At 51.8% G+C, this 9,270-nt stretch overlaps 2 protein-coding genes across 2 annotated transcripts; one reads left to right on the top strand and one right to left on the bottom strand.

Moving 5' to 3' along the window:
- Positions 1-1,804: 1,804 nt before the first annotated feature.
- LOC102828503 (myeloid-associated differentiation marker-like) lies at positions 1,805-2,809 on the bottom strand. Its single transcript, XM_006874128.1, has one exon. It carries the CDS (start codon positions 2,807-2,809, stop codon positions 1,805-1,807), a length of 1,005 nt encoding a protein of 334 aa, XP_006874190.1.
- Positions 2,810-4,985: 2,176 nt separating this feature from the next.
- Positions 4,986-8,761, top strand: LOC102828892 (G protein-regulated inducer of neurite outgrowth 1-like). The gene is made up of 5 exons (XM_006874129.1): positions 4,986-5,098; positions 6,143-6,747; positions 6,848-7,236; positions 8,276-8,407; positions 8,657-8,761. The coding sequence occupies exons 1-5, from the start codon at positions 4,986-4,988 to the stop codon at positions 8,759-8,761; spliced, it is 1,344 nt and encodes a 447-aa protein (XP_006874191.1).
- The last annotated feature ends 509 nt before the right edge of the window (positions 8,762-9,270 follow it).

Here is a 9,270-nt window from a genome sequence, read left to right on the forward strand (position 1 = left end):
CTGCTCTGACTCTTCCCCTGCTTGGTCTCGCACAAGATGGCAGCTCTGAGGACAGCTGAGTGTCTTGAATTAGAACGCAATGGATTTCTTGCTTCTGCTACAAATCCCCTAGCTGTAAGCCTTCCAACCTTCTAAATATTCCTTTATATATGGTTCAGAGTTCTAGCACCATCCCCTGAGCCTGCTTGGTCTGGTATTCTATGTTGTTGCTGACGGAGCTCTTCACTGCACTTCTACCTGATCTTCCATCTTGTTTGTTCTTGTTGAGTGTTTTTACCAGTAATGGATATTGTATTTTTTCAAAGGCCTTTTCTGCATCAATTGAAATGATCATGGGGTTCTTTTCCTTTGTTTCATCTACATGGTGGATTATGTTGAATGTTTTTTTAATACTGAACCATCCTTGCATCCCTGGAATGAATCCCACTTGGTCATGAGGTATCATTTTTTTGATATGTTGTTGAATTCTATTGGCTTAGAGTTTGTTGAGAATTTTTACATCCATGTTCATAGTCATTCCCAGCACAGTAAACTATGTGATTGTCAGATTCAAAATGGCCAATACAAGTCCATTTCAGCTCACTAATGCCTAGGATGTCGAAGTTTATATGCTCCATTTTATTTCTGACAATTTCCAATTTTCCTAGATTCACACTTTGTACATTACATGTTCTGATTATTAATGAATGTTTACAGCTGTAGAGGACTTAAAATACTTATTGATGAATATAAAACACCACAGACTTCTGTATGGGTTGCAACTTAATGTTAAGTAAACAAAAATCTTCACTACTGAACCAATAAATAACATCCATATAAATGGAGAAAAGATTGAAGTTGTTAATGACTTCATTTTGCTTCGATCAACCATCAACACTCACGGTAGCAGCAGTCAAGAAACCAAATGATGTATTGCATTAAGCAAATCTGTTGTACAAGACTTCTTTGAAGTGTTTAAGAGTAAAGAAGTCACTTTGAGGACTAAGGTGCACCTGATGCAAGCCATGGTATTTTCAATAACCTTATATACATGCAAAAGTTGAATAGTGAATAAAGAAGACTGAAGAAGAATGGATGCGTTTAAGTTATGGTGTTGGAGGAGAGTATTGAAAGTACCATGGACTGCCAAAAGAACACATAAATCTGTGTTGGATGAAGTACAGCCAGAGTGCTCCTTGGAAGCCAGGATGGTCAGACTTGATCTTTTTTACTTTGGACATATTGTCAGGACAGGAGGGACCAGTCACTGGAGAAGGATATCGTGTTTGGTAAAGTGGAGGGTTGGAGAAAAAGAGGAAGACCCCCAATGCGATGGATTGGCACAGTGACAGCATCAATGAGCTCAAGTGTATCAGCAATTGTAAGGTTGGCCCAGGACTGGGCAGTGTTTTGTTTTGTTGTCTATAGGGTCACTATGAGTCAGTACTGACTTGATGGCCCCTAATAAGAACAATATGTTCATGAAGCATTTGGGTCTATAATTTTCTTTCTTTTTTTTCTTTAATCTTATATTGAGGTGTACAAAATAAAAAATAATTAAATAAACAGTATGGATGTAGAAGTTGGGGCAAGAACAAGCTTTCTTTTGTGACTGCTGGCAGCAGCTGGTGGTAACCAGAAGCTCCGAGAGGAATGTGGGCAACCTAACAAAACAAAGAGGAAAGGGAATAGTAGGGAACAAGATGAGAGAACAAGATAAAAGGAGGGAACAAGATGGAAGAGTGAACAAGACCAGTGAGAGGGGAAGTGAAGAGGGTTAGGAGAAAGGAGAGATAGGAAGTGGAAACCTGAACAAAGGAAAAAGTCAAGAAAGCCCAGAAAAGTGGAGAGAAGGAGGGAGGGGGAAGACCTTGACGAAGACTAGGCGGGTGGAATAGACTAGGTCAGCCAAGTAGGCCAACAGGTTGATGGCTGTTAGGATGGCGATAGCCAGGCGGCGGTCCCAGGTACAGATGTAGTAGACATGTGACCGGCCACAGCTGACATCCTTAGACCGGCGGGGCTGGCCTCCATAAAGCTCGTTGAACTGGTAGAGGGGCCAGATGACAAGGGCAGTGGAGTAGAGGATGACAGACAGCAATGCCAGGCCTGAGAGGAAGCTGGGGAAGGGGATGGGCAGGGCATTGGTGCAGTCACCCAAGTTCAGCAAGATGGCCACAGAGGCCAGGATGAAATAGATGGCATACATGGCCACACACCACTCCAACACTGTCTGGTGCTGGTACAGACTGGGATCGCTGATGAAGGTGAAGATGATGCAAGCCATGAAGGTCTCCAGCACCTTCAACAGTCCGGGCACGGTGGCCATGTAACCGGTGATCTTGCCAGGCCAGACCCAGGTCCAGGTCACTTCAAAGGCATAAGCCAAGAAAGCTATACAGGAGAGGGAGGTGGCCGCAATGGCATGGTCCCAGGCATAGCCATGGGCCAAGAATTGGACGTACGTGGTAGGGTAGATGATGGAGGTGGACAGGCAGAGGAGGGCGGCATAGCAGGTGAAGGTGATGGGGAAGTTACGCCAGGACAAGGGGAAGCGGAACTGTAGCCCAAACACCTCCACAATGAGGATGATCAACATCATCGAGAAGCAGAAACACCAGGTGAACATGGACCAGTTGCCCACTGGCCCCTCCCAGATGCCCATACTGGCCACTAGCGAGAAGACAATGCAGGTGGATAGCAGCTGTAACAGGTGGAGGAGGCCCAGGGGCTGGGTCAATGCCCGAGGGGACCCCACGATGGTGGGGGAGCCCAGACCCGAGGATGATGAGGTGGTGGTGATGGTCGTTTGGGTCACGGTCACCGGCATGGCAGCGGTCTTAGCTCAGGACCCAGACAGAGAAAGACCTGGTTGTGTGATTGGATTAAGTCAAACACCTGGAAAAGGTATAATTTTCTATTTTATAAATGATGTCTTTGCCCGGTTTGGGTACAAGGGTTATACTAGCTTCATAAAAGGTATTTTGGAGTTTTCCGTCCTTTTCTATGTTCTGGAATAGTGTGAGTATAACCGATGTTAACTCTTCTCTCCCTCAGCACCATTCTTGTCTCCTCATCTTCCTCCCTGTCCTTTCATCTCTATCCTTGGTCCTTTACCGTCCTCTCTGTCCCCTCATCCTCCCCTGTTCCCTCATCCCCCTTCCTGTTTCCTCCTCTCCCTCCTTGTCCCCTCATCCCTCACCCTGTCTCCTCATCACATCCCTGTGTCCTCATCCCACCTTGTCCTCTCATTCCCCTCCTTGTCCTCCCACCTTCCTCTCTGTCCCCTCATTCCTCTCCATATCCTCTCATCACATCCCTGTCTCCTCACCCCTCTCCTTATCCTCTCATTCCCTTCCATGTCCCCTTATTCCATTCCTGTCTCCTCACCCCACTCCTTGTCCTCTCATTCCCATCCCAGTCTCTTCATCTCCCTCCCTGTCCCCTTAACCCCCTCCACGTTCCTTCAGCTCCTTCCCTGTCCCCTCACTCTTCATCCTCTCTCGTAATCCTCCAACCCCCTCTCCTTCTGCTGGATCCTCTCCTCTGGCTTGGTGACTACTGCTCCATCATTCCCCTCCTTAGGGCCTGTGACTGCTCCTTCTCCAGCCAGCTCTCTCTCCCAGCATTCCCTCTGCTCTTCACCACCTCACCTGCATTCACTTCTTGATGGATCAGATCCCTCAGCCCCTGTTCCTTCAGGAAGCATGTGTGCATCTTGAGTTTTTTTGAAGCTGAGTGGGGGAAGCTTCCAGGCCCACTTGGGGTGGTGTCAGGGACACATAGACTGGCTGGCAGCAGAAGATCCCTGGCCAAAACCATTTGGGGAGACAGGCTAGAGTTCATGTCCTGACCTACCCAGGCCTGTGGAGGCACCTCTTACCCTTGCATTCTCTTCCCCACCCAGGCACTGATCAGAGAGGACCGGACTGGACAGTGTAGGCAAAGTAAATGGGCTGTGGGAGCGGGGAGGAATTGTCTGTCCAGCTGCCCAAGCCACCCCGACCCTGTTTAGCCTTCTGAGGCTACGCTCCTGCTCTTTTTTTTTAAAGACAAAACGAAGCGCTTTCTTTTGGACTCAGGGAAGAGGGGATTTGATCTTGTCACTGAAATCCAAGGGGCTCATGTGTTAAAGTTTCTGCTCCGTGTCTATTTCCTCCTCCTCAGGAGGCTTTGTGATTGCTGGGTGAGGGAGCAGGGAGAGGGAGTCGGAACTGAGAGCTGGATCTTTGTGGGTCTGCAGAGCCCCAAGCGGCGGCAGAAGGCACGAGTGGGACTCCGAAGCCTCAATTCCTTGTAGCTGCTGGGCCGGCTGCGGGCATGGGTCCCCAGACTAACACCTACTAAGCTTAAGTCTGGATTTCTCTCTGCCTGCTTGGGCGCCCTGGACTGGGGGGTGCGGGGTGTTACCCAGGATACACAGACTCATAGTAAAGGTCTCCAGTGACCTCAGTCCTCCCCCGGGGGATGCTCTGGGATCCGTATTCGACCCGCGTTAACTTTTAATTTAAAGTCTCCAGTCAGAGCACAATAGACACAATGGACGTTTGACATATAAATATTAAAAATTAAATTTCCTGAGTTCATTATCTGATAATTAGAACTGAATAACATCTTAACTGAGAGACCAGCCCCACGCAGAGCAAGTCAGTTCCATTTAAGATTCCATTAGAGCGGTGTCGGAGCGGGTAAGTAATGGACCATAAAATTTAATTTGGAAATGATCTGGCTCCGTGATGGAGAGATACTGCCCACAAAGGGGGCGGGCGGCCCGGCCCGACCGGGCTCTGTGGCGAGACGGGCCGCATAAAAGAGGCGACCGCGCTATTGCCCAGGAGAACACATGTTCCTCGCTTTCCTCTCCTTTCTGCGGCCCTGCGGTATTTAAAAGTCAGAATTGACCAGTGTAGCTCCGTGTAATTACAAAGATTTCCTTATCGGAGTCTATTTGCAGGCGCCGCTGAAAGAAAAGCCCTAATCCATTGGCTGTCTCAGACCTCATTTGCATGCGCGGTAATCTCGAGACTCAGAAGCAGGTCGTCGGGATTCAATTGCATTTAGAGATTCTTTTCGCCTCCCCTCTCCGGGCCACTGGCACCCTGGCCGCCTCCGCCTTCCTGTGAATGGGCCTCCCAGGGGGCGTGGCAGGCAGCCCCAACAGCCTGCAAGGTTCTCACCGCTTCAAAACTCACTTCTAAGGAAGCTTCTAGAAACAGGACTGGGCTCACCTCTCCTAGAGTATCTGGGTGGCCATCACAAGTGGGAAGAAGAAAAAAAAAAAGACTAGATTGAAATTTGTCCCATTGGCTTTTGTGATAACGTTTTGGATCCCGGCTGTACTTAGCTGTGGATTAGAATTTGTTGGTTCACCCAACAACGAGATGGTCACAGCACCTTATGGGACTAGACATAGGAAGGGTTCCGGCACAGTAACTGCCCAGCCCTTCCCCCCTGGGAGGGTCACAGATACCAGGTTAGTAGGACTGGAGAGCTTTCCCTGCTCTGCTGGCCAGCTAGTTCACTGGAAACACCTGCCTCATCCTGCTCATTCATTCACCTCCTCCTAGGTCTTCCGCCCACGTCTGTGCCTTCCACCCTGCCACTGACCCTCCTGCATCCACCAGACCTCGACTCACAGCCCTGTGTCCACCCGCCTTGCCTTCTAGCTGGACACAATCCCATAGGGCCACCCACCCAGGAGTGAGGTGAGGAATGAACTGGAACAGTGGGCACTCCTGCGGTCTGAGAGGGTCCCAGGCTGCATCTTGGCCTGGGAGAGTTTCAGACCAAGAACTGACCAGACACACCTGCTGCTGGGATTTCTGGATATACAAGGAGATCCGACCCTGTTCATAGGCTGAGCCCCAACCCTGGTGACATTTGAAGGCCCTGACTCTGTCACACACAGAGCCCTGCCCTTTGGGCCGCATGTGGAGCCCTGACCTTCGTCACAGGCTGAGCCCTGAAAGTGGTCACATGCAGAGACTCACCACTAGGCACACATGGGGTCCTGACCCTAATCACACTCAGAGTCCTGGCCGTGATCACATTGAAGGCCTGACCCTGGTCACACTAGAAGCCCTGAACCTGGTCACACTAGGAGCCCTGACCCTGGTCACACTTGGAGCCCTGACCCTGCTCATACTTGGAACTCTGACCCTAGTCACACTTGGATCCCTGACCCTAGTCACACTAGGAGTCCTGACCCTGGTCACACTAGAAGCCCTGACCCTGGTCACACTAGAAGCCCTGACCCTGGTCACACTAGGAGCCCTGACCCTGGTCACACTAGGAGCCCTGACCCTGATCACACTAGAAGCCCTGACCCTGGTCACACTAGGAGCCGTGACCCTGGTCACACTAGAAGCCCTGACCCTGGTCACACTAGGAGCCCTGACCCTGGTCACACGAGGAGCCCTGACCTTGATCACACTAGAAGCCCTGACCCTGGTCACACTAGGAGCCGTGACCCTGGTCACACTAGAAGCCCTGACCCTGGTCACACTAGGAGTCCTGAACCTGGTCACACTAGGAGTCCTGACCCTGGTCACACTAGGAGCCCTGACCCTGATCACACTAGGAGCCCTGACCCTGGTCACACTAGAAGCCCTGACCCTGGTCACACTAGGAGCCCTGACCTTGATCACACTAGAAGCCCTGACCCTGGTCACACTAAGAGCCCTGACCCTGGTCACACTAGGAGTCCTGACCCTGGTCACACTAGGAGTCCTGACCCTGGTCACACTAGGAGCCGTGACCCTGGTCACAGTAGGAGTCCTGACCCTGGTCACACTAGGAGCTGTGACCCTGGTCACACTAGAAGCCCTGACCCTGGTCACACTAGGAGTCCTGACCCTGGTCACACTAGGAGTCCTGACCCTGGTCACACTAGGAGCCGTGACCCTGGTCACACTAGGAGCCGTGACCCTGGTCACACTAGAAGCCCTGACCCTGGTCACACTAGGAGCCCTGACCCTGGTCACACTAGGAGCCCTGACCTTGATCACACTAGGAGCCCTGACGCTGGTCACACTAGGAGCCGTGACCCTGGTCACACTAGAAGCCCTGACCCTGGTCACACTAGGAGCCGTGACCCTGGTCACACTAGGAGTCCTGACCCTGGTCACACTAGGAGCCGTGACCCTGGTCACACTAGGAGCCCTGACCTTGATCACACATGGGACTCCAATCCTGGTCACACATGGAGCCCGGACCCTAGTCACAGGAGGAGCCCTGATCCTTTGTGTTACCAGGAAGGTGTGTGGTTGCTCCTTGACAACCCATGCCCCTACCTATGTGCAGCACTGAGGGGCTAGGGAGGAGCCCCACCCCCTGAAGGGCACAGCAGGCCTGACGCAGTCACACAGGGGAATAATCCCCTTCCACACCCCAAAACTGCAGGCAGGACATTTGCTCTGCTATTCTGGTACCTGGACCTCAAGGCTGTCTAGTCTTTCCAAAATTGGCGACTGTCTTGCTCAGAGGAAGACGGAGATTCATCTGTTCCATTCACAGGGAAGCAAGATCTCATACCTGCCTCTCTGCCCCATTCAGATCCTGCCGCAGGTAGAAGTGCCATTCTATCCCAGAGAGAGCAGAGTGGTCAGGTCCACCCCACCTCCCAGTGACCCTGGGCTGTGGCTGAGACTTTGGCAAGCCACTGAACCGCTCTGACTCCCCTGGCTCTCTGCAGATGCAGGTGGACTGAAGTGTCTTTGCAAAAGCCTCCTTCTCTTTTCCCAACAATTACGGTGTTGGTGAAGAATTGTGAGTATACTAAGAATGGCCATAAGAACATACAAGTCTGTCTTGGAAGAAGTACAGCCAGAATCCTCCTCAGAAGCGAAGGTGGTGAGAGTTTGAGGGACAGTCCTTGGAGAAGGACACCATGCTTAGTAAAATGAAGGGTCAGCGAGAACGAGGAAGACCCTCCAAAATGGCTGCGGCATAGGCTCCAACAGAGCAATGATTGTGAGGAGGTCTCAGGACCGGCCAGTGTTTCCTTCAGCTGACTTTGGGTCACTGACAGTCACAGTTGGGACAACTACCAAGAACTGTTTCCAAGTTGAGAAAGCTGGAGGCTGAACATTGCAGTCACCACATGCTGCCGCCCCCTTCCCTGGGTCAGGTCCCTTCCATGGGGGTTGTCTTCTGCTCGGGTCCCTGCAAACACCTGTCCCCTAGATCAGCTGGAGTCACCTGCTAATGCTAAGAGCCTCCTCCCTCTTGGCTGCCGACCCACCACCAACTTCTATTCAGCCATCCTGACGTTCACGTCACTTTCATTTTGAAACAGGCCTCACCTCTGGGCTCTGCAGTTTGGAAAGTAAGCCATCTTCCCAGCGCTGGTCACATCCAGCCCTACCCGCGTGCTGATGGGCGGGGCTCGGAGCCTGTAGGCGTGGCCCCGAGCCCGCACAGAAACCTGGTAACTTCTGTCTCTGCTTTTCGGGTCCATGCAAAACCCAGGGCAGATACTGGGGTGAGCAGAAGCCAGTGAGCATCACACATGAGCTTTGCAAATAAATGCCCACTATTGCGGGGGCCTGCAGCATCGGATCACTGACTCCCAGTTGCCTCCTGGTGTTACGGGACAGGCACCTACCCGTGGGGGCGGGGGTCGCAGTCTCAGGGGATCTGCCTCCCACCCCTCAGTCGCACCCCCATCCCTCACCAGGCCGGCCCGGAAGTTCCCTGCCAGACGACTCCGCCCGCCGACCCCGGGAAGCGTCTGAAATTAATTCTTGTTCCCTCGGCGGGCTGGCGGGTGGGCAACCGCTAACCCCTGTGTGCTGGGCCTGGCGGGCTTTCTCTGAGCACCGACGCGGTGTCTTATCTAGAAAGCAGCCTCATTTGTTACTCGGCGTTGAATACACCCACTCCCATTCTCTCTGTAATTCTTGGCAATAATGGTCCTTCCCCTAATGAAACCTGCATTATTGGAAGGTTACAGTCCTGACCCGGTGGAGATTAGCTGTGTACTCTGTTATGAGTACATATGTAATTGTATAATTGATTTTAAAATTTACTTTTGTGTTCCCCACATCATAAAGTAAGCAGCCTATTAAGGGAGAGAAATATAATTAATATGTCTGGGACCTCTTCTATCCCGGGGGTGGGGTGGGGAGAAGAACATGAGGTGGGGGCTTGTGTCTTCAGGACTCTAGTTCAGCTCCCAGGAGGGGCTCTAGCACAGGCTAGCCCCGCACCATGTGGGGTCTCTCCTGGGGGGCCACCTTCTAGAAATCTACAGCCCTGAAGGCGCCTGGGTGTCCTGTGGGGTTGGAGCCA

This window comes from Chrysochloris asiatica, unplaced genomic scaffold (assembly GCF_000296735.1).
Source record: "Chrysochloris asiatica unplaced genomic scaffold, ChrAsi1.0 scaffold00262, whole genome shotgun sequence".
NCBI classification, from domain to species: Eukaryota; Metazoa; Chordata; class Mammalia; order Afrosoricida; family Chrysochloridae; genus Chrysochloris; species Chrysochloris asiatica.